This window comes from Saccopteryx bilineata, chromosome 6 (genome assembly GCF_036850765.1).
Source record: "Saccopteryx bilineata isolate mSacBil1 chromosome 6, mSacBil1_pri_phased_curated, whole genome shotgun sequence".
NCBI lineage: Eukaryota > Metazoa > Chordata > Mammalia > Chiroptera > Emballonuridae > Saccopteryx > Saccopteryx bilineata.
This window is the reverse complement of record NC_089495.1, coordinates 200,915,321-200,943,020: the sequence shown is the minus strand read 5'-3', so window position 1 is coordinate 200,943,020 and position 27,700 is coordinate 200,915,321. Positions and strand designations below refer to the sequence as shown.

The 27,700-nt window shown below is 48.3% G+C and overlaps 1 protein-coding gene, 1 long non-coding RNA gene and 1 other non-coding gene across 8 annotated transcripts in view; 1 reads left to right on the top strand and 2 right to left on the bottom strand.

The window, feature by feature from the left end:
• The first annotated feature begins 2,308 nt into the window (after positions 1-2,308).
• MANBAL (mannosidase beta like) overlaps positions 2,309-27,700 on the top strand; it is a 29,845-nt gene continuing 4,453 nt past the window's right edge. For 3 of the 6 annotated variants that reach the window (XM_066237789.1, XM_066237788.1, XM_066237784.1), the window contains exons 1-2: positions 2,309-2,364; positions 14,907-15,115. In XM_066237789.1, coding sequence (XP_066093886.1) covers positions 14,966-15,115 — 150 coding nt within the window. In that variant the 5' untranslated portion in view covers positions 2,309-2,364; positions 14,907-14,965. Of the gene's footprint in view, positions 2,365-7,708; positions 7,839-14,906; positions 15,116-27,700 lie in introns of all 6 variants that reach the window. The other 3 variants (XM_066237786.1, XM_066237785.1, XM_066237787.1) reach the window with 3 other exon arrangements.
• On the bottom strand, positions 4,333-4,440 carry LOC136309725 (U6 spliceosomal RNA). The gene has a single exon (XR_010726376.1). It is a non-coding gene; the product is annotated as a U6 spliceosomal RNA (small nuclear RNA).
• Positions 19,795-27,700, bottom strand: part of LOC136309530 (uncharacterized) — a 29,781-nt gene continuing 21,875 nt past the window's right edge. Inside the window, exon 3 of the long non-coding RNA XR_010726298.1 lies at positions 19,795-20,008. This is a non-coding gene — a long non-coding RNA (uncharacterized lncRNA). The remainder of the gene's footprint in view (positions 20,009-27,700) is intronic.

Genomic DNA, 27,700 nt, shown 5'->3' with positions numbered 1-27,700 from the left:
TAATAAGTGTTAGAGTCTGGATTCAAACCCAGGCCTCAAAACTAAAAGTGTTAGAGTCTGGATTCAAACCCATCAGAAGCTTCCAGAGAATGAGAAGGTAGCTGTGCCTGCAGCAGCCACACTGGGAACTTTTACATTTGGATGCAGAGAATAACACTTTTCAAAGCCCCTGTACATCTCTATTAGTTAACTGGGGCTGCAGTAACACAAACCAGGTGTCTTACTCCAGTGGTTGAAAACTCCGGATCACACAAAAGATATTTACTTTCTCACAGTTCTGGAGGCCAGGGGCCTGAAATCAAGGTGTCTGACAGCATCTTCTAAAGGCTGTGAGGGACAATCTGTTCCATGCCTCCCCCCTCATTTGTGGTTTGCTGGCAATCTTTGGCATTTGTTGGTTTGTAGAAACATCACCCTGGTCTCTGTCTTCATCTTGATATGGCATTCTTCCTATGTGTGCATCTGTGACCAAATTTCCTTCTTTAATAAGGACACCGTTCATATCAGATTAGGACCCACCCCACTGACCTCATTTTAAATAGATTACCTTTGTAAAGACCCTATCTCCATATGATCACATTCTGAGATACTGGGGTTGGGACTTCAACCTATCCTTGTCGGGAGACACAGTTTAATGCATAAAACATATCTACCTCCTATGACTCTTCTCATCCACACTCCAGAGTGAGCCAGACCCTTCAGGGAAAAGTACCAAGTCTGTCCAAAATATCTGTACCTTTCAGGCCTGAGCTTCTCCCTGCTTCTTATGCTCCAAGCCTTTCCCATAGCCTTTTCACCCCTCTTCCCACCATCCTCTTTCTCTTCGTTTCTTAACTTCCTAAGAAATGTACCTCCACAGAGAGGCCTTCCCTGATCACCCTCTCTTGACTGTATCTTCCATGTTATATGTTCTCATGGTTTCCAATTCTTTCTTCCCAATATATCTCATGGTTCATTAGCATACATTTCTTTGTGTGATTGATTAACAGAGCAGTCAGACATTAACCCCTAGTCTGTAAGCACAGTGAGGGTAGGGACCCGCCTACTCACTCTTGTCTTCCCAGAGTAGAAACTCCATAAATACTTGTTGAATGACTGAATGAATGATACATCTTTGGATCCTCTATACCACCTCACACAGTATGGGATTAGAGGCTGTTGAATAAATTATAATGATTTTCGTCTGTATCTTCCAGGAGTGAGCCAGCTCTTTGAGGGTAAGATTAGGTCTCATTCTTTTTTGAATGTCCAGTGTCCAACCCCTCTTCCTTGATCTTCTACCTATTAGTTATCTATGCTGCACAACAAACTACTCTGAAATACAGGATCTTAAAATAGTAGCATTTATTATAATTTCACAATTTCTGTGGGTCAAGAATTTAAGAGTAACTTTGCTGAGTGTTTCTGGCTCAAGGTCTCTTATGAGATTATATTTCTGATTTTGGCCAGGGCTTCACTCGTCTGAAGGCTTGCCTGGGGCTGGAGGATCCTCTGCCAAGGTGGCACACACTAAAGGCTGGCAAGTTGGAGTTGGTTGTTTGCAGGAAGCTTCATTCACTACCCATGGGAGTCTCTTTCTTGGGCTGCTTGATAGTTCTCATATCATGGATTCCCCAGGGGTGGCTGAGAGAACAAAGAAGGAGAGCAATATCTTTTGTGTCTTAATCTTGGAACTCACGCTCCATGACTTCCACAATATCCTATTGGTTATACTGGTCTGTCCCATTCGATGTGGGAGGCGATGCCACAGAGCAAGGATACCAGGAGTCATGAATCATGGGGGTCCATCTTGGAGGCTGGTTTCCACACTCTATATATTATAGATTTCCTTTTCCTCTCTACTTGCCAACCCATACTCAGTCACTGAATTCTGTTGTTTGCCTTTCAAATACTTATTGCATTATATGATTACTTGTTCATTTAGTTATTTTAGTCTATCACCCTCCACCAGAATGTCAGTTCTATGAGAACTAGCACAAGACACAGAGCTGGTGTGTGGTAAATGATGTGAACATATTCTAATAATTGCTTCTGTTAGAATGATAAGACTGTTTTTCTCCTCAATGTATTGTAGGCTCCTAGCTCAGGGACTGGCATAGAATAAAGGCTTTTTCTATAAACATCTATACACGTTTGCTGAAATAGATTGATAGACTTGGAGAAGCAAGGGGGTCTCGATTCCGCTTCCCCAGGCCTCTCCAAATGGCTCAATCCCACAGAGTAAGGACAAAAGTCTAAAACACCGCCAGCCTTAGCAACGCAGGCGGAACTGAGCCCAGTGGTTGCTCAGGAGCGTCACTTCCGGTATCCGCGGTCGCGGAGAAGCACTTCCGGGGGAGCGGCGCGCAGCGGCGCGGGAGGTGAGTGCGGCAGTACTGGTGGCCCGGCCGGGGCTTCGGGGCGGGGCGGAGCCGCGGAGGCGGCGGGAACGGCGGGGAATTTGGCCTGAGGGGCTGCCGTTTCGCGGTCCCCGGCGGGTCTGGTCCGCTGGCCTCAGCCTGTCTGCGCGCAGCTAGAGTAACTTGCTCGTTAGGAAGTTACTTGCCGAGGGGAGTTGGAGTTCTTGGGAGGCGGAAGGCCTCGTTTGGTGCCTAGCGGCGCTTTAGTTCAGAACCGGGCCGGACCCCAGCGCTCCCCAGGAGCAGGACCTGACCTGTCCTCCGACGAGTGGAGCGTTAGGAAGAGCCAGCTGGGATCGACGCCTGAGTGTGCCCCGCGGCGCTGTGCAGCGCGGGCAATCTCTGGTTTCCTGTCTGGTTCTCAGTTTTCTCTGAAACGGCACGTCCCCTTCATTTGAGGATTAAATGAAATGGTGACCGCAAAGCAGTTGATAAACGTGTACAGTGCGTGTTTGTTGGGGGAATTCTTTTCAAAACAAGTGGGAAGCGAATATGCGAAACCTCACACTTTTAAGGTGGTGGTAACAACTTCGGATTTAGGAATTACATTTTGCAGGACATCTCTGCACACCAGTTTGAGCCCATAGGCTACTGGTTCTGACTCTGCTCTGGTAGGTGGCTTAGCAATTCATACGGCAAAAGTTTAACCCAGTTTTGAGCCGTTCTCGGGAATTTATTGAAATGGCATGAGTCTGGGTATACACAGCCCCTTGCTCTAAGACAGGGACTAACCCTTGACGCTGATCTTCTATCCCCTAGTTGATTTCACTTGAATTCTCAGAACAGAATTTTAAAACAACTTCATTAGAAGCCAAGAATCCCCTACCAATACACCTGAAATCTGGGTTTTTCCGTCTTAGAGAAGGTTTTATTTCTACTATTTGCTAAGTCTGGAGAGCTATTAATGTCTCAGGGGGTATTTACTTTGAAGTGCTGACTTTTTCAATAAACCTATTTTAGAACCAGTTTAGATTTACATAATTATTGAGAACATATTCCACCGAGGTCCCATATGCCCTGCACCCAATTTCCTCTATTATTAACATCTTACATTAGTATAGTATAATTTTTTACAATTAATGAACCAATGTTGGTAAGTTATTATTAACTAAAGTATGTGCTTTATTCAGATTGGCTCAGTGTTTTGTACTTTTTCTGTTCTAGGATCCCATCCAGGATGCCATGTTATGTTTAGTGGTCATGTCTTATTAGGCACCGCTTGGCTATGATAGTTTCTCAGACTTTACTTGTTCTAGGTAAACTTGACCATTTTGCTTAATGAGTAGTCAGATATTTTATAAAATGACTCATTTGGGATTTGTCTGGTGGTTTCCTCATGATTAGATTGGCATTCTGAGTTATGGGGAGGAAGACCACAGGTAAAGTGCCATTCTCATCACATCACATCACATCAGGGGCACATACCAGCAAACATGTTTCCACTGTTGATGCTAATCTGATCGCTAGCTTGAGACAGTCAAGCTGTTCTGTAGTTGGTCCTTTTCACTTGGCTCCTGTATCCCTTTGACATACCCCAATCAATGTTTTATTCTGTTGACCACTTTCTTACTTTCTGCTCCAAGCTTATCTTGTATATTTTCTGCCTCAGCCCTAGAATTAAACATTTCTCCAAGGAGTCCTGATTCTTTTCATTGGAGAATGGTGTTAGACACCAAGATCTGGGTGCTGCGTGTTCTCATTGCTTTTGGGATATTCACGCTTCTAAGGCCAGGCGTGGCCAACAGTTTTTGCCCCCGGGCCAGATTAGAAAGAAAACTTTTTTCACGGGCCAGATGAAATATTAAAATTAAAAAATGTTAACTACAGAAACTATTCATTTAAGTAAACAAAATTTTGTTATGTAATTTGTTTATAAATAAATGTGAGTGAAAATTTTTTTTAATATACAATATTATTATTATTACTATTATTTTTTAATATGGAACGCTTCACGAATTTGCGTGTCATCCTTGCGCAGGGGCCATGCTAATCTTCTCTGTATCGTTCCAATTTTTAGTATATGTGCTGCCGAAGCGAGCACACAATATTATTTTAATAAAAATATAATTACAGCCTGACCAGGTGGTGGCGCAGTGGATAGAGTGTCAGACTGGAATGCCGAGGACCCAAGTTCGAGACTCCGAGGTCGCCAGTTTGTATGTAGGCTCATCTGGTTTGAGCAAAAGTTCACAAGCTTGGACCCAAGGTCGCTGGCTCGAGCAAGGGGTTACTCGGTCTGCTGAAGGTCTGCAGTCAAGGCACATATGAGAAAGCAATCAATGAACAACTAAGGTGTCGCAATGCGCAAGGAAAAACTAATGATTGATGCTTCTCATCTCTCCGTTCCTATTTGTCTATCCCTCTCTCTGATTCTCTCTCTGTCTCTGTAAAATAAATAAATAAATATATATATATAATTACATACCATATAAATATCCAAACTGTATCACAATCAATCAAAACAATATTTAATTAATAGAATGAGCTTGAAGGAGTTATATCGCAAATAAAACAATTATTTTGTTTTACAAACAGCCTGGACACGTTTTCAGTTATCAGCTGCAGCTATTGTCTATGCTACAATGCCACTTGATTCAGCACACTTGATCACAAAAATAACGAATTGTTTGACCTTGGGTGCGCATTGGCAAACTCCGCCTAAAAGGAATGAGAGTTTCACATCGCTGCAAAAACTGTCAAACAGTTCATATCGAGTACAGTCGAGTACAAAAGCTGTAAATCTTTATAATGGAATTTTTAAAAAAAATAAGTATCACGAATCCATTCAACCAATTATTGGAAGTTAACCCTAGATTAGTCACACATGGAATTCTTTTCTGAGTATCACTATCATCTTCAATATTTCGATTTCCAATAATCAACGACACTTCCGCTTCTGAGTAGCTGAGATTTTAAAGTAGTGGAGAATATTAAAAATTTAATCGCAGGCCACATAAACTCATTATGCAGGCTGGATTCGGCCCGCGGGCCGTATGTTGGCCATGCCTGTTCTAGGCCCTCTCAGTGGACAAGGCAAGAAATATATGTGTGTATCTAACCTCTCTCTCTCTCTCTCTCTCTCTCTCTCTCCACACACACACACACACACACACACACACACATCTGTGTGACGTCTATAAATATTTTTATATGTAGCCACCTGTATCTGTTAAGCTAAGCATGAGTTCATACTGATATCTGCAACTCTTATCCATTCCATGTGGGTCATTCTAGTCTCCTCTGGCCTATCTGTAACCTTTCACTCTAGTTGCAACAAACCTAGCTTTTCCATCTCCCATTCATTTACTTATTTGTTCAATTCCAGTATACATATATAGTGGCTTCAGATTTGTTAAACCATAACCCATGGGAATGATTTAATCAACTAGAGTACAGCACACAGGTCGGTATAGTTCCTTTTGCCTTTAGTCTTACAGACTACTCATTTCCAAAGTTTCCAAGGTCAGTACCTGATTCTCCCTACCCCTTCAGTGACGTTGTGAGATTGAGAATATCACAGTCTGCAGTCCATCTTGAGATACTCTGACCTGCTAAGTGACTTTTAAAAAATATTTGCACATATTAAAGTTTACTCTTTGTGCTGCAGAGTTCTATGGATTTTGACAAATGCTTAATGTCCTATATTCACCATTACAGTATCATACAAAATAGTTTCACCTTCAGACATTATTTTTAACTTCCTTTCAGATTTTATCTCAGCAGTACTGTTGGCTCTCTCTTTAAAAAAAAAAAAAAAAAAAAAAAAAAAAAAAAAATATATATATATATATATATATATATATATATATATATATATAGCCTGACCTGTGGTGGTATTGTGGTTAAAGCATCGACCTGTAATGCTGAAGTTGCTGGTTTGAAACCCTGGGCTTGCTTGGTCAAGGCACATATGGGAGTTGATGCTTCCTGCTCCTCCCCCTTCTCTCTCTCTCTCTCTCTCTCTCTCTCTCTCCTCTCTCTCAAATGAATAAGTGAATCTTAAAAAAAAAAAAACCCAACAAGCAAGCAATGAACAACTAAAATGAAGCAACTATGAGTTGATACTTCTCGCTCCCACCTCCCCTCTCTGTAAAATCAGTAAATAAAATAAAAAAAAAAAAAAAAAAATATATATATATATATAACCTGAGAACTTGCCACCTCCACTGCTATCACCCTGGTGCCAGTGTGACTGTTTGACTATTACAGTAGCCTCCTAACTGGTCTCCCTGTCCTCTATAGCCTGTGCTCAACACAATAGCCAGAGGGATCATTTAAAGATGGGTCAGAGCATGCCACCACCACCACCATCATCATCATCATCATCATCATCATCGCTAAAAAACTTCCAGTGGCTTCTCTTTCACTGAGCGGAAAAGCCAAAGTCCTTACAATGGCCTCTTGACCCTACACAGCTTACTTCCTCTACTGTTCGTGATCATACAGTTCATTCCTGCCTCCAGACCTTATCCCTTACTGTTCCTTCATCCTGGGGAACCCTAACAATATTTTCATGACATGTTCCTTTGCTTTCTTGCTTTTTGTTGAAATATCACCTCAATCCCCATATCAAGTAGCACCTCTTCCCCCCTTCTTGTATTTTCTCGTAATACCCACCCCTGACATTACATTGTATGTGTGTATGTGTGAATGCCACTGATTGGATGAAGAACTCCGTGGCAGGAACTAGAATAATGTTTACATATAGTAGGTATTCAATAAATATTTGTCCAATGAATAAATGCCTCTGACTACTAGTGTCTGGCATTCAGGGATGACCTCAGGGGGTCTAGTAACCTTATGAAATTATTTGCCTTGTTTGGTAATAAGTGGGTATACACTTTTTATTAAATTCTCGTAGGGGTGTGAGATTTCTACTTTGCTTTTAAGCAAGTCTGAGCACCGCAGGATATTCCGCTCTTCCCTGACTCACTGGCAGAGCCTAAGCAATCCTGTTGGCTCCTCCTCATTGTTAAATGAGGCAGTAAATTGAGGCATCTGCTCTTGCTTTAAAGGTGGAAAACAGGCATAGGCTTCATCATTTACCAAATATTTGAGGCAGGCCCTGGAATAAGCGCCTGCTGTCCAGGAGCGTATAGTGGAGCAAGTAAAAAACATTATACTCAGTGTGGTATTTCTCAAACGAGAACTACGTTTTCGATTTTGACCCAGAACATTTATATTTGGATGCAGATGGGTATGACTGAAAAAGAGCTTCAGGACCCAATACTTACCCTTACTGATGTGATATTTTCTATTGTTGTTAATTGAGAGTGCTGGCTAACAACGTTAAAATGTGGTGGTTACAGCTTTGGAAATGGTTTCCATGGCTCACTAATGGGCCACAGCCTGCAGTTTGAAAACCGTTGACCTAGTAAGCGCTCCCGGGTCTGGAAGAGTCGGCCAGTCTGAATCCTGCCTCTCCCTCTTCTCAGGCAAGTAATCCCTGGCTGGGCAGTGTAGCCAGGATGGTTTCCTCATCCTCGTCAGTGATACCTGCCTCCCACAGTGGTTGTGAAGTGAACGAGATGAGTGTGAGCTTCTGGAGAAGGATTTGTTCACTGCTGCTGCGGTGACGGTGCTGGGGGGGTGGGGCGGGGGCGGGGGAACGTCGAAGCCTGTCTCAGGGAGTCCGAGGTAACGCCTCCTAGTTGGGAGCTGAAGGATGAGTAGGACTCTTGTGACTTCTGTAATCATGAAAGGAAAACCCAGAAATGCTGGCCGGCAGGTTGGGAAGTAAAGTGCAGGGCTGCAGAGAAAATTAGGAATTCTAAAGCATGACAACGTGTATAGAGTGTTTTATGTTTTCCAGAACTTTTTTACAACCACCCTCTGGTTATACCTGCACTGTCCAATATGGTGGTCCTCTAGCCACATGAACTATTGATCTTTAAATTCATTAAAGTTAAATAAAATTAAAATTTAATTTCTCAGTAGCCAAATTTATGTGCTCCGAAGCCACATGTTGCTGGTAGCGACCATATTGGTGCAAGTAGAGAACATTGTCATCCTTGCAGAAAGCTCTATTGGACAGCGCTTCATTAGACCCTGTGAAAGTCTTGTGAAGGAAGTACATAGGGGCATGCCTTTTTCTTTTAAATTATATTCATTGTTTCAGTATTATTCCAAAATTTAAAACTGGGACCTTTCTTCACTTGAACAGCAACTATTTACATTTTCCTATGGCTTCTTTTGATCTTTAGCCAAAGAAATTACAGTTTACACATAGTTGCAATCACAGTGTTTATATAATTGTTTTCTTTTCAATGAAGGTTATTTTGCAAAGACTTTCCCTTGACCCGCTGCTCAAGATTTATACTTGCCATTTTAGTGAAGGGCAATAAGCCACCGGAGTGCCATAATTGGGTTAACTGTTTTTTTCTATTGTTGGACACTTTACTAGCTTCCTGTTTTTCAGTATTATGAATAGCACTGCCATGAACTTTTTTTATACCTGAAGCCTTTTCTTCTCTTGAATTGTTTCCTTACTGTAAATTCTAGGAAGTGAGTTGTTCAGTCAAAGGATATAATCACTTTTATGACTCTTGTTATGTATTGCCTAATTGCCATTATAAAAAAAAATGCATTCTAGCTTTGAATAGATTTTATTGTTGTTTGGCTCATGAGAACATCCAGTCTCCAGGAGGTCAAGAGATCAGCCCAAAGTGGAGCCAGTTGCTGACGGAGGCAGGGTTTGTGCCCCTTATTCCTGACTCCAGGCCCCAAGTTTTTATTGTACTACAAATATTCCTAATAGTGTTGTTGCTGGTAACACTAATAAATCTAAATATCAATAAGCCAAGCAGGCTTGTTACAGCCTTAAGCATAAAGTTTGGGGCTGAAAGGCATTTTTCCCCCCAAAAAAAGTTTATTTAGAAAGTCACAGACGTAGAAAAAGTGAGCCAGAGATGTGAGCTCGGAAAACAAGTTACAGAGGCAAGAGAAGGGCCTTTGGAGCTTAGGAGAGAGAGGGGAGGAAAATGTGCCTGGGGAAGGGGAAGGGGAAGGGGAAGGCGAGGGTGAGAGAGAGAGAGAGAGAGAGAGAGAGCCCCTGAAGTCATTTTTTAAAATGTGTATTTATAAGGTGCAACTGAAGAAATGAGAGCGCTTTCTTCCGCCTTGTTCCTCACGTGGCGTAGAATATGGAGCCCTGTTGGGGCTGTGCGTTCCCTCCAGGGACGCTGTTCTCTCAGCTGCCTCGGAATTCACTGCAGGGCCAGTTTCTGAGCCACCCCCAGAAGTCTGCCTGGTGTCTTAGCATCATACCTTGTATTTGACCAAAAATGGTATTCCTGAGCTGGCGGGCCCCACCTGATTCACCACGCTTGGATCCAGATGATGTTGGGTTATTTCCAGAAGTCAAATCCTTCCTGGGAGGGTGATGGTCTGCCAGCTCTGAGGACTTTGAAACTAAAAAAAAAAGGGGTGTGTGGGGGAGGGGAGCCTCAGGCTTTGAAGGCTGTTTCTAAAGATGTGTGAAGATGTAGCCACCTTGTTGGCAGGGGCACAGGACCCTCCTAAGTGACCAGGTTGAAAAAGAAACAATATACGTTTGCGTAAGTCCCAATCTGTTTAGTTGGAAGGTCATTTTTGTTATCGTTAGTCACTCCTCCTTCATGCTGGGAAAGTGTTGCAAAGGAGCCGGAGTGGAGGACGGTCTTAGGATGGTCTCTAGCGAGAGCTCTGCCATCGAAATACAGTGCCAGCCACGGGTGCGACTTTAATTTTCTAGTGCCACATTTAAAAAGTAAAACATAAAATTATTTTTTTTGTGTGGTAAAGGATACATAACATAACATTTACTATTATAACTTTTTAAGTGTACAATTCAGTGGCATTCAGAATGTTGTATAGCCACCACCTCACCATCTGTTTCTAGAATGTTTTTTTATCATGCCACACTGAAATTCTATGTCCATTACACATTAATTCCCCACTCCCCTTCTTTAACCTGGTAACTGGTGTTCTAGTTTCTGTCTCTATGAATTTGCCTCCTTTAGGTACTTCATGTAAGCAGAATGAATGATACATTGACCTTTCATGTCTGATTTATTACGCTTAGCATGTTTTCAGGGTCCACTCATATATCAGGATTTTGTTCCTTTTTATAGCTGAATATTCCTTTGTATGATTTTACCACATTTTGTTTATCCATTCATCTGTTGCTAGACTCCTGACTGTTTCCATCTTTTGGCTGTTAGCATAATGCAGCTGTGCACATTGATATGAAGGTATCTGTCCGAGTCCCTGCTTTCACTTCTCTTGGGTACATACCTAGGAGCGGAATTGTGGATCACGTGGTAATTCTGCATTTAACTTTTTCAGACACTGCCAGACTTTTCCAGTTTGTCTTTTCATTCTCTTGATAGTGTCCTCTCATGCACAAAAGTGTTTCTTATGAAGTTCACTTTATTTTTCTCTTTTCTTGCCTGTGCTTTTTGTGTCACATCCAAGAAATCATTTCCCAACCCAATGTCACAAAGAGTTCCCCCATGTTTTCTTCCATAAGTTTTGTATTTTCCGCTTTAAGATCTTTGACCCATTTTGAGTTAATTTTTGTATATGAGGTGAGGTAGAAGTCCAGCATCAGTCTTTTGCATATGGATATCCAGTTTTCCCAGCACCATTTGTTGAAAAGACTGCACTTCCCCATTGAATGGCCTTGTGACCTGGCTTGGAAATGAACTGGCTTATGTATTTCTGGGCTTGCTGTTCTAGGCCATTGGCCTGGATCCTTACGCCAGTACCACACTGGTTTTGTTCTTTGTTTTTTTTTAAATTTCTAGATTATTGGTTTATTGTAAAGGATATGATTCAGAAAGAGCCAGGAATTGTGGACAAAAAACAAATATATATAAGAAATATATTTGGTCCTCTGAATGACCAAATATGTATTTCTTTTTTTTTTTATTTTTTTATTTTTTATTCATTTTTTTAAAGAGTGGGGAGAGAGAGAGAGAGAGAGAGAGAGAGAGAGAGAGAGAAGGGGGAGGAGCAGGAAGCATCAACTCCCATATGTGCCTTGACCAGGCAAGCCAGGGTTTTGAACCGGCAACCTCAGTGTTTCCAGGTTGACGCTTTATCCACTGCGCCACCACAGGTCAGGCGACCAAATATGTATTTCATATAAATCACAATCTTGCATGTGTTTGAAGAGTTCTTTTTTTTTTTTTTTTTTTTTTTTTTTTTTAATTATTTGTATTTATTTACTCATTTTAGAGAAGAGAGACAGAGAGAGTGAGTGAGAGAGAGAGAGAGAGAGAGAAGGGGGAGGAGCTGGAAGCATCAACTCCCATATGTGCCTTGACCAGGCAAGCCCAGGGTTTCGAACCGGCGACCTCAGCATTTCCAGGTCGACGCTTTATCCACTGCGCCACCACAGGTCAGGCTGTTTTTTTTTAAATAAATAAATTTTTATTAATTTTAATGGGGTGACATCAATAAATCAGGGTACATATATTCAAAGAAAACATGTCCAGGTTATCTTGTCATTCAATTATGTTTCATACCCATCACCCAAAGTCAGATTGTCTTCCGTCACCCTCTATCTAGTTTTCTTTGTGCCCCTCCCCCTCCCCCTTCCCCTCTCCCTCCTTCCCTCCCCCCGCCCCCTGTAACCACCACACTCTTGTCCATGTCTCTTAGTCTCGTTTTTATGTCCCACCAATGTGTGGAATCCTGCAGTTCTTGTTTTTTTCTGATTTACTTATTTTACTCTGTATAATGTTATCAAGATCCCACCATTTTGTTGTAAGTGATCCGATGTCATCATTTCTTATGGCTGAATAGTATACCATGGTGTATATGTGCCACATCTTCTTTATTCAGTCTTCTATTTTTTTTTTTTTTAAAATTTTTTTTTTACAGTGATTAAAGCCTTTAAGCAAACTCTTGGCCAGTACAGCAAGAATCCATAAAAGAGTAGTGTCCTTAACAAGTTCACCAAGTCCAAGTTGGCCCCAACACCATGCCAAGTCCCTGATAAATGCAACCCAACCCCAGTTCAGTCTGTTAGGAGCTGTCCCAAAGAGGAAGAGTCCAGGAAAAGTCCACATCCAGGAAAAGTCCGCATGGCACTGGAATTGTTGTCACAATTCTATACTTTGCTACTCAGTCCCAATGACCACTGCTTCTAGCTGGTAATGATTCAGGTAGACTGGAAAAGCCATCTGCAGCATGTGTGGAGATGGAGCTTCTGTTCTCCTCTGCCTGGAGAGATGAGACCAGGTTGCTTTTCCCTGGAGCTCTGCGACTGTGGCTTGGTAAAGAGAACCTAGGGATACACTAAGCTGGGTGGCAAAGGTAGATTCATACTAGAAGTTGGCAGAAGGAAGAAAGAGAGCTCTAAATTAGGAGTAGGTCCCAGCCTGAAATATGAGTGGGGCATTGAGGTAGGAGGAATAAAGGAAACACTATATATTAAACAAAGCAGCAGAAAATAGGACTATCATCACCCACAACAGAGATCTTCGAGGGAAGAATAAAAAACCTGACTATTCAGGCAAGACATAGTTAAGTGGCCTTTGTGCAAATGAGATCAGTTTACCTGCTTCTTGGAAGAAATACCCTAGGCTCGTCCACAGTGTCGTAGATGGGGCTGACGGCCCTGGGCCCCTTCCACACTGTTTTGATTATTGCAGCTTTGTAATAAGTTTTGAAATCAGAAAGTGAATCCTTCAATCTGGTTCTTTTTTTTCCCTCAAGATCAGGTGAAATTAATAATGTAATTAATTTAACTCAGTATATAATTTCAATGTGTAATCAGAATGTGTTATTAATGAGATACTGTACATTCCCATGTTCATACTGTATTCTGAATGGAGTGTGTATTTAACAGCCCTCTCAGCTTGGATTACATGTGTGTCATCTCTCAGTAGCCACATGTGACTTTTGGCCATCATATTAGACAGCTCAGATTTAGCAAAAAATTGCATTGTGGCACAGATCTCTGAAAACACAAAAGGCTTTGGAGTTAGGTGGGCCCGGTTCCAAAGTAATTTTGCCCTTTTTTGTTGAGGTGGCAGAAGGGAACCACTTGTGGGTGCCGTGGTAGAGGGGAGCAGTTCAGCCATATCAGGGTGGGGGGGGCAATAAGAGACATACTGGGGAGGTGGCACTTGAGCTCAGGCGCGGTGGTGGACTGAGGGTGTCACTAAGCAGTCACTGAGTGGGAGAGGGCATCCCTGGCAGCGTAGGGCGCTTTGGTGGAGGTCCAGGACTGTGGAAGAGCCAGTGCTCTTGGAGGATTACAGGCAGTTCTTTCAGCTCGACTGCGGTATCATGAGACGGGGCCCTGGTGAAAGGAGAGGCTCCAGAGGTGGGCTGACGCCAGACCTGCCACCGCTGCCCGTCACCCGTGTTCCCAGCATCTCTTATTTGAGTTATTGGATATAGTCTCCTCACGGGTCTCTGTGTCTGCTCTGACCCCTCCCGCCCCCGTTAGTGTAGTCCGGTCATGTTACTTCTCTGCTCAGAACTCCTGTGGCTTTACGTTTCACTCAATTAAATCAGAAGCGGGAGGGTCCTGCAAGGTCAGCTCCCCCTCCTCTCTGACCTTCCCTCCTTCTTCCTTCCCTCCTTCCTCTCTCCCTCCCTCCTTCTCTCCTTCCTCCCTCCCTCCCTCCCTCCTCCCTCTTTCCCTGCCTCCCTCCTCCCTCTCTCCCTCCCTCCTCCTTCCCTCCCTTCTCCTTTCCTCCCTCCTTGTTCCCTCCCTCCTTCCCTCCCTCCTCCTTCCCTCCCTCCTTCCCTCCCTCCTCCTCCCCTCCCTCCTTCCCTCCCTCCTCCTTCCTTCTCTCCTTCCCTCCCTCCTTCCTTCCTGAGCCCCTGCCTCTGGCCATTTTGGACTCCTGTCCCTGCCCCAGGGCCTCTGTACTTACTTTGTTTTCTGCCTGCCCTGTGTTCCCTGAGCTGTTCTGAGGGCTCACTCTCACACTTCCTGTCTCTGTCGCTTACTTCCCCCTCTCCTTCAGAGAGCACTTACTGTCACTCTATACAAAATAAAATAATGCCTTTCTTAAGTGTTTTTCAAAGCATTAGTAACTAGCTGGCGTTTCATATCATGCGTTCTCTCCTGCCTCTGTCCTGAGATGTAGGCCTCAAGAGAACAGGATGTTTTGCACCCTCTTCAGTGCTTGTTGATTAAGTATTTGTTAAATGAATGACTGGACAGATAAATGAACACGTAAGTGAAACCTGAAACGTAGCAGGCCTTCAGTAAATATATGTCGATTTGAGACTTTTGTTTAAGTGTTTGCATTTACTTATTTTTCTAACTTATAATTGGAAAAATTTCAAACCAACCAAAAAATTTAAAAGAATGGTTCAATAACTATCCATATATCCTCCAGTTAGATTCAAGAATTGTTAAGATTTCACCATAGTTGCTTTATGTATTCTTGCCTCTGTGTGTGTGTGTGTGTGTGTGTGTGTATACACGTGTGTGCGTGTGTACAGCGGGACCATTTAGAAGTTAGTTGTAGAAACATGACACTTACCCTTTACGTTTAGAAGTCGGCGCTGGAGAGCGGTGAGTCCGAGGAGACCTCCGCCAGCAGGCAGCCGAGGCCATGGCCTCCGACCTGGACTTCTCACCGCCCGAGGTGCCGGAGCCCACGTTCCTGGAGAACCTGCTCCGGTACGGACTCTTCCTGGGGGCCATCTTCCAGCTCATCTGCGTGTTGGCCATCATCATACCTGTTCCCAAGTCCCGCGAGGCGGTGAGTCCTTCTCCGTGAGCCTCAGCTCCCCAGGCTCGGGGCTGATTACCAAAAATAGAGATCCAGCAATAGGGACCAGCAGGGACTGTGCTGGGTTTCCTTGATACAGTGTGTCCCCAGATTCCTGCCTGGTGGCATTGAGCCGTGTGATTAACTCTTTATTTGTCCACACGTGCATTAGGCAGATTTTTATTTAGTACCTACTACATGTCCCACGGCGCTGAAAGATGTGGCACCTGCCCTCAATGAGTTTCTAGTCCTTGGGGGAGGGGCAGATGTGAAACAAATACATGTTTCTTGAGAAGCATAGGACACTGAGGGTGTGGGACAAGGGGGCAGACCCAGGGGCTGGGCTGTTTCTCCTCCCCCGGAGAGTGGAGAGCGAACTGTGTTGGGGAGAGGGAACTGCATTGCGAGGACCTGGGGAAGAAAGGAGTTGTCTCCTTCAGGAACTGAGTGAAGGTGAGGTGGCTGGAGCCCACGGGCAGAGGAGAGGGGCAGCTGGGAGAGTCGGCAGGGCCCAGGGGGTTCTCAGTAAGAGCGCGACATGATCAGGTTGGCTTTTTCGTTGTACTGACTGGTTCTGTAGCTCTGCACACTCCGTCCGCCACTGACAGCACCCGCACTTTCCTTGTGACACCGCTTGTTGGCGAAAGGTCACCGTCCTCTACAATGTCTACACCCAGGATTTGGCTGGCTGCTTCTCTGTGGTGTCATCTGCCGTGTGTCTCTGTTCCCTGTGCTTCCTATCGATAGGAAAGTTGATCTAGAGGCTTGATTCCCTGTGTATCAGGTGATTTGGTGAGAACATCTCGCAGCCGGGGCTGCATACTTCCTGTCATATGGCATCAACAGGCAGGTGCTGTCTAGTTGTTACACGGTTAGAGATTCTAGGATTGATCAGTGGGTTCAGATGGTGTTAGCTGATCCCTCTGTCACAAAATCCCCTTCAGTCTTCCAGCCACATCGTTGTAGCATCTATTGATGACCATTGCTTAGGTCCGTTGTTTCCTTCTCCCTTTATTAGCTGGAATTCTTCAGTGAAGACCTTTTTCTCACTGTGTGGTCACTCTGAAATGCTGGTCGTACTGACAGGCAGAATTAATGCTTGGTTCTTTCTCTGGTAATTTTTAGACTAGTGAGTTTGGGCTTAAGCAGCCTCCCATTTTAACCAGCGAAGGTTTGGTTTTCATGTTGTTTTTTAGTGAGAGAGACAGAGAGAGAGAGAGATAGAGAGAGGGACAGATAGGGACGGACAGACAGGAAGGAGAGAGATGAGAAGCATCAGTTCTTCATTGCGGCACTTTAGTTGTTCATTGATTGCTTTCTCTTTTTTTTTTCTTTTTTTTTTTTCATTTTTCTGAAGCTGGAAACAGGGAGAGACAGTCAGACAGACTCCCGCATGCGCCCGACCGGGATCCACCCGGCACGCCCACCAGGGGCGACGCTCTGCCCACCAGGGGGCGATGCTCTGCCCATCCTGGGCGTCGCCATGTTGCGACCAGAGCCACTCTAGCGCCTGAGGCAGAGGCCACAGAGCCATCCCCAGCGCCCAGGCCATCTTTGCTCCAATGGAGCCTCGGCTGCGGGAGGGGAGGAGAGAGACAGAGAGGAAAGCGCGGCGGAGGGGTGGAGAAGCAAATGGGCGCTTCTCCTGTGTGCCCTGGCCGGAATCGAACCCGGTTCCTCCGCACGCTAGGCCGACGCTCTACCGCTGAGCCAACCGGCCAGGGCTATTGCTTTCTCACACATGCCTTGACCTGGGGGCTGCAGCAGAGCGAGTGACCCCTTGCCCAAGTCAGTGACCTTGGGCTCAAGCCAGCGACCTTGGGCTTCAAGCCAGAAACCTTTGGGCTCAAGCCAGTGACCATGGAGTCATGTGTATGATCCCATACTCAAGCCAGCAACCCTGTGCTCAAAGTGGTGAGCCTGCGCTCAAGCCAGCGACCTCCATGTTTCTCACCTGGGTCCTCTGTGGTCCAGACTGACGCTTTATTCACTGTGCCACCACCTGCTAAGGCTGGTTTTCATGTATTTTTGAACATATATGTTTATATATTTGATATGTTTTAATTAATTTTAGGTTTTCTTCTTCTTTTTTTAAATGTTCAGGTGGTCTCAGTGAGAGTTCTGTCAAGTTGTGTGAAATATTGTCAGGGAGAAATATTGACCAGGGAGGCCATTAGAGACTCACTGCCCAGGGTTTTTACTGGGGACAGGTCACATATGTACCCTCTGCTCCCCACAGACCAAAATTCCGGACTTCCAGAAGGCAAGCACACACTTCATCGTTTGCAGACAGTTTAGACACAGGGAGCCGCTGCGCTGTGATCAGTTCTGGGAACGGTAGGAAGCTCCCGAGTCCCCAGACGCCGGCCCAGGGCCACCCTACAGGCCGCCTTTTCTGAGGGCAGCACTTGTTCTGTAATGTTGACCCTCTTCTGCACACCTGCGATGTACTTGCAGTTTTAAAATGACTATGTCATTTTTCACTACTCACAGTAAGACTCAGAATAAAATTTAAGATTTCTTTGTGGTTCTTTTTGGGCCCTCAGATATGTCCAGTAGAGTTGTCTGAACAGAGTACTGTATATGTTTAGTAATTCTTGTCTTCATGTAGGAATACTCCCAGCGTGACATGCAGTTAGGTTCATTTGCTTTATTTTGTTTTATTTTAGGTTTTTTATTTCTCTTTTGATTTTAAAAATTATATAAAACATTTATATATGACATTTCCCAAAATCAAAACTGTATAAGAAGATGTAGTCACAGAAGTTTCCTTTAATCTCAGTATCCTCCCCCTGTTCCCTCCCCCCCATCCCTTCCTATGGGTAACCATTTTTATTATTTTGATTTATCCTTCCCTTGTTTCTTTTTGAAAACATACACAAATGCATATGTGTGTGATAGCTATACTTATATCCCCTCTCTGATCCGCACGAGGTAGCATACTATTAAACACAGTCTCACAGCTCTCTCTTTTCACTGAACCACATGCACCATATTCCAGCGGCCCGTATATCTGGGAGGTGACTGTGTCTCAGAGGTCGTGCTGGTGTTGCTGGGAGGAAGGTGAGGGTTTACTTGATGCAGTGGGGACCTGGCGAAAGAGCAGACCCAGGTGCGGGTATAGAAGGAGTGTGCTGAGTTCAGTTTTAAACAGGTGCCTTCAAGATGGACAGGTAGGGCCTGACCAGGCGGTGGCGCAGTGGATAGAGCGTCGGACTGGGATGCGGAGGACCCAGGTTCGAGACCCCCGAGGTCGCCAGCTTGAGCACGGGCTCATCTGGTTTGAGCACAGCTCACCAGCTTGGGCCCAAGGTTGCTGGCTCGAGCAAGGGGTTACTCGGTCTGCTGAAGGACCACAATCAAGGTACATGTGAGAAAGCAATCAATGAACAACTAAGGTGTTGCAAGGCGCAACGAAAAACTAATGATTGATGCTTCTCATCTCTCTTCGTTCCTGTCTGTCTGTCCCTATGTATCCTTCTCTCTGACTCTCTCTCTGTCTCTGTAAAAAAACAAAAAAAGAGATGGACAGGTAGGTCAGTGTCAGAATAACCTGGGCTGAGTGTTGATCAACATTTGGGAGCTGACCAGATGTCACCGAAGCTGTGGGAGGGGGTGTGTTCTCGTAAGGAGGGAACTGGGGCGAGATGAGATGGGGCCCAGGAGAGCCTTGAGGAGCTCCCGTACTTGGGGACCAGGCAGGGAGGAGCAGCCACTGAGGGCGGGGACAACCTTGGTGGACAGGGACAAGCCAGCGGTGTCTGGGTTGTTCTGGCCATCCCTATTTCTCATCCTGGTCATGAGTGGAGTATTTCCACCCACAGTTGTATCACATTCTAAAAACATAATCCCTGTGCTTGGGGTTCTGTCCTCAGACACGATATGCTGTTGGGCATTACAAATAACAAACATTCTTATTGTCATTGGCCACCGATGAAGCCCGCTGAGTCCCCAGGGAGGGAGGTGACAAGTGTTCTTGTTTGTCAGGCAGAGATGTAGAGTCAGAGGTGTGTGGCCTTTCGGAGAGTTGCTGCTCATCCCCTTTGTGTCTTAACCCTTTGAGGCTCGCCCAGAGGCCTGAGCCAGCCCAGCAAGCTGACCCCGGGGTGCTGAGGGGCACAGTGACTTGAGGTCTTTTGAGGCAGGGAGTTGACAGAAGGTCCACTGTCTGCCTCCACTCCCCCTCCCCTCCCCCTCCCCTCCCCCTCCTAGCCTGCCATTTAGAGGATAATTTGGGACAACCTCGTCTTTTAAAATATAGAAATATAGTCCATAAGCTTTTATTTTAACTTATCTTGCAGTTTCGGAGAGTAAGGCTCACACAAGTGAATGGTCTTCATAACTGAAGCGTACTGTTTTAGCCTCCCCCCCAGTTCTTCAGTGGACCAGTAGGAGAAAATAGAATTCCGTTCAGTTAACTTTTTATTGGTGCGTTACACCAGCGAAGGGCCCCCCAAACATGCAGGGTTCTAGTGCCAGCTTTCCTCTGCGTGCTCTCAGGACGGTGCAGCCCTCTCCCTCCTCCAGCTCCTGCACGAATGGAGGAGACTCAGTACTTCCTGTGCGCACACAGCTTTGCAAAGGGAGGGTGAGTGCCGAGAGCCTGCTTCCAGGCTGCGCCCAGCGGCAAGCTGGGATTTGGAATTTGTATGGGGAGGGAAACGATGGGGGTTTTCACTTGAGGCTGAAGAGCTCTGAGGAAGGGAGGCAGCCTGTGGGAATGGGGACAGCTTGTGGGACGCCAGGCGGCCCAAGGACAGCAGGGAGGTACCTGGGAGTGGAGGGTGGCTGGAGGTGGGAGAGGGCCCCGTGGGGTGGGAGGGCCAGAGAACAGTCCTGCTCTTCTGGCCTTGTCGCCTAGGGCAAAATCATCTTCTGCGGGGCCTATAGAAAGAAACAAGGTTTGTTAGTGGCTTTTTGGGTCAGAAGATAATATTTTTGGCTCCAGATGATGGGAAAGCCTTTGAAAAGCAAAAGAATGTCTTTCCTGTTGTTCCAGTAAGCTGATTTTTTGCAACTAGTTTATGACTTCAGTACTTCAGTGCTTAGGAGATTATTTGAAAGCTCTTTTGGGGGTAATCAGGGAAGAAAAAAGGAACACATACAAATGTTTCCCACCCTACCCCCTAGTAGGAGCAAGAACCAGTTGGTAAAATCAAAACCAAAGTCCTTAGAATCCTAAGTCAAATGAGGACTTCTTGTTTTCCTCACTGACACCTCAGTAAACCAAGACCCGAGAAAACAAACATTTGCTTGAGCCTGGGCTGCTCCCATTGAGATCCTGATTCAGTTGTTCTCTGAAGCCCTGGGCCAGTGTTTTCTTCGTGCCCAGGTGATTCCGTTAGTCCTCAGACCGTTTCCAGAAGCACAGACCAGCTTGGGGAGGACAGGAGGTGCTCAGTTCTACAGGTGTTCGGTGTGAAATAACAGCGAGACATCCCAGTGGCCGAGGGAGAGCCAGTGAGGAGTTGGGAATAGAGACCTGGGGATTATTTTATCAACATAGCATTATTCCTTGAAACCCTGAGAATGAAGGGCTGAGCTTTTCAAGGGAAATTACAATTCAGGAGGGGCCTGAATTAAAGCATTGCCTGAACTTCTGAAATAACTTCCGGGCAGTGTAGGTTTGCTGAAAAGATGGGGGTGCTGGGCCTCTGGAAGGGGTGGGACCCGGGGGACCCCACTGCTCACCCTCTGCATCCGCTCTGCCTCTCCCCTGCCTGTGTCCTGCCTTTGCCTTCTCTGACCGGGGCACTGCCTCCCCGTGCATAGTCGCTGTGGTCCAGAAGAGACGTGGGCACCGACAGCTCCCAGAGTCACTGTCCCTCAGCGGCAGCATCTGGAGGCCGCCTTATTGCTTGGTCCCTGTTTTGACATCCCCCAGGGAAGGACCCAGCAAGGGACAGCTATGGCCTGTGTGGGGGAGGCGAGGGTCCTGTGGAGTGACCTCTCTGGTTGGAGGAAGTCAGCTCTCAAAGGAGCAGGAGTGCTGTGCAGACAACAGTGGAGGCTCCATTTTTCTCGCTTTCTCTGCAGACCAGGCAAGGCAGAGGAACAGGAGGCGGTGGTCTCCCTGAGAAGCGGCCAGTGGCTCAAGGAGAGCATAGGGAGAACCGTCCCCACAGAGACTGGGCGAGGAGGACAATGGGGATTGCAGAGAAGCCACTCGGTGTGACAACGGTGCTGTGCTCAGGCCTTCAGAGCCTGGGTCAGTAGCATGGAGTTCTTCACAGGGAGCTCAGGAGTCCCTAGGGGGGCTCCCTAGACAGGCTTTAGAAGCCCGCGAGCGCCCTGAAATCGTGTACAAAAGTGTGAGGTTTTCACGTTCAGGCATATTTTCTGGGGAGAGAGTCTGAGTGGAGTGCCATAGCCTGAAGAGGCAGGAGCGCGGTCCCCGAGTTCCGGGAGTGGGTACAGGGCGGCACCGGTCGGGGTCGCGTCCCCCTCCCCGAGGGCCTGCCCGAGCTGCTGCCAGGCCGCCTCTGGACCGGGCCCTACGCAGAATGCCGAGCCGCTCAGCCCTCAGGGAGTGGGTGTTGACTTGGAGTTCAGCGACTCATGCAGCAGATAGTAATAGTTTATCTGGCAGTTAATCATAAACTCCCCTAGTAGTTTAAATGCTGACTGTTCTCATCTCTTCATACGTTTAGGTCACATCTGCCCAGCCACCAGGTACCTTCCCTTGCACTCTGCTGTCTCTGGATCGCCATGTTCTCTTGTATTGATGGGGACTCTTTCTGTTGAAAGGTCAGAAGCGTAGTTCCAGCAGTTTCCCCAGAAAGAAACTGTATTGGCTCCTAGAACTGGGAATTTCACGGCGCAGCTTGCTCCAGAAGCTCCGAAGGCCTTCAGGGTTCTGTCTGTCCGTTGCTGGAGGCTGTCCTGCTAGTGTTGACTTGTTCTCAGGTCCTTGCCACGAGTCAGCAAGGTGCCACAGCAGCCCGGTCTGCATCCTGAGGCTCATCATGTACCAGCAAGACGAGCCATTCCTCTGCCCATGCCCACTTTCCAAAGTCACCGAACGGGTCTGCTTCCCATACTCGCACCTCGCCCCACAGGTGGGGAGGGGCAGTGGGGACCATTTCTGCCAGGCCAGCTTTCACTGGGAACGCCTGTGGCCACCGTGACTGAGAGTCCTTCCAGAGCCACATGGTTGAGGAAAGGGCAGGGCCCAATGGAAAGGAGGTGCTGGGCAGACCCAGCGTTGTGACCCGGTGAGGGGAACCCACCAGAATGGATGGCAGGTGTGATGGGTTTCACAGTCACCAGAAAGCCCCGCGGTGTTTGGACCTGGGACCAGTGTTTGGACGGCACCTTCCCGGGGGCAGTGGGGAGTGGACTGGAAGTTTAGGACCCTGCTGGAAAATTCTGCATAGAGGGCCTTGATTTTAAACTAGGTCCCCAATTGCCAGTAAAGGCTGCCCAGTAAGTAATTAACCTGGGCAAATGTATACCTATTCCCAGTACCCCAGGAGACAGGCTGCACAACCAACCGTGCAGTTCTGCCCTGTATTATTTTGAAGTGTGGGAGGAGTTTGCAGTTGAATTGGGCGGCTGGGATTTTTTTTACTTAATGAGCCGTCTCAGACATTGCTGTGTGGTAGGCAGGGTGAAGGGGTAAACATGGTCCCGAGGTGTGTACCGGCTTGTGGGAGACGGCTGGACACACAGGGAGCCACAGACAGCTGGTGGGAAGGGCCTGTGTCCTGCTGAATTGTGTCTGGAGTGAGCTCCTGAGACTCTCCTCACTAATCACAGCCCTCCTCGCTGCCGGGCGCATCCTGGACACGGGGTCTGCTTTTGCCTTGTTGCGCCCACATGGATGGCCTTCCCAGCTCCCTCTCGTGGCCAGTGCCAGTTCCACCTCTGCAAGGTCTTCTCGGCCCCCACCCTGCCCAGGCCCCGGGCAGGAGTGCACAGCAGGCAGCAGGACCTTCCACACGAGCCCTCCGGGCCTGGGTGCTGGCCCACTGGCCCCTCCCCGAGCCTGTGCCCGGAACTGTGACTGGGGCGTTCACGCCCAGCCCACAGGGTTCTGGAGGACAAAGTGAGATGAGGTGGGCAAGGGCAGCTGAGCCAGCACAGTGGTCTCCTCTCCCTGGACCACCATGGAGGACTGCATGGGTTCAGTCTGTGCGGAATGACGCGTGGTCCTGATTTATAGGGCTGAAGCCACTGCGCTGAATGGTGGGAATGATGAAATCCCACGTGTGTTCCCGCTGGAAGGGCTGTGACACTTTGTGGCACAGACTTGGTCATCGGGCCCTGATGAATGGCAGCAATTTTCTGGCCCCATAGCTGTTGTGGAGCCGCTTCATTACTGATGAGCACCGAGTCCACAGAGGATGTCCCTGCAGGCCCAGGGACTCCTGGCAGGAGAGGTTTCCCTTTACTCCCGACAGTGAGATTGTCGAGGAAACTTAAACCTTGCTTCAGAGGAGAAGTGTTCCGGGATGTACAGGTGGGGCTGTAACTCAGCATCTGCGCTCCGCCCGGCTTGTGCCAGTGACATGCAGTTGAAGAGAAACCGAAAGTCCTCCGTTTGTTCAGAGTCATTCTTGCCAGCCAAGGCTTTGGAGCTCCAGCTCTGTGTGGCTGGGACCCCAGTAGCCGAATCGTGTGTGTAACAGCTGCCTTGGCTTCCCTACAACTTGGGGGGAAGGCAGCTGTGCCCCATTGGGCCAGTCTCTGAGTCTCGGTGAGCCTTGTTTCCTCACCAGGGAAAGGGAGCTGACAGTGGCTGGCTGGTCGGGGTGAGGGGAGGCTCACTGGCTGACGTTTGTGAGGCACCCACGCAGTGCACATCACTAAGTGTGCGTGCTCGTCTTCACTGCCCTAGTGCCCAGCGCTGACCCTGTACACCTGGGTGTGGATAGATGGCTGACGGGTGCCGAGTGCCCGTGCCGAGCGGGAAAGGGAACAGTGCCTGCGGGGTGCTGGCTGCGCAGGAGCCCAGAGGGACAAGTGGCTGCATGAGGGGGTGTGCCCCGAGACAGGTCGAGGCCGGGTGGTACCCCGGAAGCCACGCTTCAGCTCTCTTGGAGTTTGCCCTGTATTGAGAGAGAACCAGCAACACCTGTAAAGCAGAAAACAGACACGGCCTCCTAAGACAACAGTTTTGGGTTCTGAAAGCAGTGTGGCAGGTGGCGAGGAAAACCTGTGGGAGGCTCATAGCACGAGAGGCAGGCGGGGGACCGTGGGCTCTGACCTGGCACCGCGGTTTGTGCCCAGGGGACCGGGTGGGAGTGAGAGCCTGTTGGAGAGCGGATTGGACAGGCCCCGGGGCAGGTCGGCTATGGGGCACCAGGGAGCGGCGAGAACTTAGGAATGACTCGGAGCTGTCGGGCTTGGGTAGCCGTGGGAGACAGTGCCAGAAACTGAGATGGGGAAGAGAGTGGGAGGTCTGGGTGCGGGACACTAACACGCTCAGATGACTTGATGACTGATATGTACACACACCCACGGAGGACTGCTTTCATCTGTGAAAAATAAAGCATGACTCGAGGGGCACTAACACAGCCTTCCTGACTCCTGCAGGGGCTTTAGTCACAGACAGGGGTCTCTGAGTGACCCACTGACAGAATGTAGACAAGCTGTCCTTGTCATTCTGTGGTCACCTGTGGTTCCAGGAGCTACCACACAGAGCCAAAGTAGATTTCAGTTCTCAGATTCTCCATCTCCATAGCCCCGAGGTCCCTTGGAAACCTGGGAGAGGCTTTGCTGTATATAACCATGAAGGGCTTAGGTTCAAATCCTGGCTCTGCCACTCACCAGCTGAGACCATAGCCAAGTCTCTGAGTGTCTCTTCTTTCATCTGTACAGTGGGGCTCATTCGGGCACTTCGTGAGGCTAAAATATGTCCAGACCATGGAACACAGGGCCTGGCGTATTGTAAATAATGAGCAGCTGTTGTGGCGGCTGCTGCTGCTGTTATTATTATTATTGGCTGCTATGTCTAGGCGTATATGCTTCATGGTATGTATATTGGGTTTAGAATCTGCCTGTCTTCTGTCCCCATGGAAGAAGTGCGGCCTCGTCTTAAGTTATATTTTCTTGATGATAAGCAAGAGTGACATTCCCCATGATTATGGGAGATCTTGCCTGTTCTTCATTTCATTCATTCATTCATTCATTCAGCAACAACCGAAGCTGTCCCAAGGAGCTCCCAGGCTCCAGGGGAGCTCAGCAAGAGAACATGTAACCGTGATGAACTAATAGTGGCATTATAAGGTTCCCGGGAGCCTGGGGCTAGGGTGGAGGAGGAGACACGCTTGGCCGCGAGCAGAGGAGCAGGGAAGGTGGGCTGGCAGTGAGTAGGAGTATGGTCTTGGGCTGGGCCAAACCACAAGGAGGGCTTTCCTGGGAGGCCAAGGAAGGGGGGTGTTCCTCTCATTCGGGGTGGCTAGCGTGAGACCTGGCCCAGTGTGGGGGGTGGAGAAGGCACAGACGAGGCTGGGGAAGTGGCCCCGTAGGTGCTGTCCCAGGTGTGGGACACGGGGTGTGGGTGATGGGAAGCCACTGGAAGGCTTGAGATGAAGGCTTGAGACGGGGCGTCTGCACTGTGGAAAAACTGCTTTGGCAGGTATGCAGGGAATGGCGTGGAGAGCAGGGAGGCTGGTTAGCAGACGGGGAGTGAAGTCGGGACTTCGAGGCTAAAGAGAGGCTGAGTCGAGGGGTAGAGGAGGGTGAACCAACAGGGCCGGGCGACTGACCAGACCGTGGGGCGGAGGGAGACTCAGCTCTGAGCTCGGAGTGGGGTTCCACCCGGAGACCCTGACAGGCCTGGCAAGTTCCTGTGCAGGAACCAGTGGCCTGTTCAGGGCCTGTTTGCCCAGGGCACGCAGGGACACACTGGTTTCCAGGACTGTCAGGCGCTCTCTGGGTTTGGTTCCCAGTGCCCAGGTCCCCAAAGGAGTCGCTCCCGGCAGGGTTGCCTTAGACAGTAGCCTTCCCGCTGCGCTCTGCAGCCTGTGTACTTAACACACCGGCTTCTCTGAGGTTGTCTTGTTTGTTTGCTTTTCTAGTGGGCGCTTTTTTTTTGCCTAGTTACATAAACCGTGTCAGCACAGGGGGACAGACAGGCTGGGGGAGCCCAGGGCTGCTATCGGGGACTTGGCCAGAGGAGAGACCGGACTCCTCATTGTCTTGGAAAACTCACTCGTGGGTGCCTGGGTGGAGGCTGGGCCCTTCCATCTGGCGTCTCAGCTGGCGGGCGGAGAGGAGACAGTACTGGCGACGAGAGGGAGCTGACAGACCTCTGGACCAGCCTGCGGGCCAGGACTGGCCTCCCCGGCCGGCCGAGGTCCTGCCCCTGCTGTGGGGCGGAGGCCTGGGCCGGGGGCCGCTGGGCGAGCTGGGCGGACAGAGCTTAAAGCAGGCTGGAAGCTGGGAGTTGGCCAGTTAAACGGGAAAATATTTTTCTCTTCCAGAAAAAATGTGTCCCCTCCAAATATTCTTCGTCTTCTTTTTGTTTTTCCGTTATTTGATGGAAGAGCACAAGTACCGAGAAACGTTTTCTCAGCACAGTGTCGGGGCACCAGGGCTGCGGGCACTTGAATACCGGGCACCGCCGCCAGCCTGTCTCCCGGGACGGGGTTGGGGCTGGTGTCACCGATAGTTCAAGTTTGCAAGAAAGCTGTGAATTCAGATTTGAATGGGAAATCTCCCAATTGGCTTAAATTAAAAAAAAACAAACACCAAAAACTCTGTAGGCCAACACCTGGCCTGTGGTGGCGAAGTGGATAGGGTGTCGACCTGGAATGCTGAGGTCGCCAGTTCGAAACCCTGGGCACACAACGAGAAGCAGCCAGTGAACAGCTAGAGTGAAGCAACTGCTTCTCATCCCACCCTCTACCCCCTCTGCAAAATCAGTAAATAAAATCTTATAAGAAAAGACAACCCAGTTCTGCCGGTCCCGCGAAGTCCACTTGTGGGCGGATGAGGCCAGGGCGCCGTGGCTGGTGGTCTCTGGGTTAGCTGGGCCTTGCTGACGTCATGCCTGGCTGGGGCGCTCCGATCTGTCACCCGGGGAGGAGGGGACACTCGACGGGACCGAGTCCTCTCCAGATTCTTCTGCCATGAGCATGAGTGGCTGGAGCAGGCCGAGGCCCTTCCCCAGGGCCCACTGTTTATATCAGCCCAGGGAAGGCCGGGGTTGGCTCTGAACTTTTGAACTTGTTTAAAGCCGCAGAACCTTTGTTTAAACCAAATCTTATAGGGAAGAAGTCACAATGTACACAACAGATGAAAACCAGAGCTCCTATGGTCCTCAGGAGAGTCCGGGGCCCTGCCCGGAGGCTGCCCTCTGCCCTGCTCGTGGTGCCCCGCCGCCAGGTCCCGGGGAACCGGGCGGTGGCTGCCCCCGCCGGCTGGTGCTCTTCACGCCCCAGCCCTGGCCTTCTGCACGCTGGGCGGGAGGAGCAGGGGTGCAGAGCCAGCAGGGGAGCAAGCCAGAGTGAGGCTGCCCTGCAGCTGGCTCTGCACCCAAATTCCGCCCAGACCCTGCCCAGGGCGCCAGCCAGGCATGGGTGCAGCTACCTTTACCGAGTGCTTCCCGGGCATTTTTGCCTCCTCACG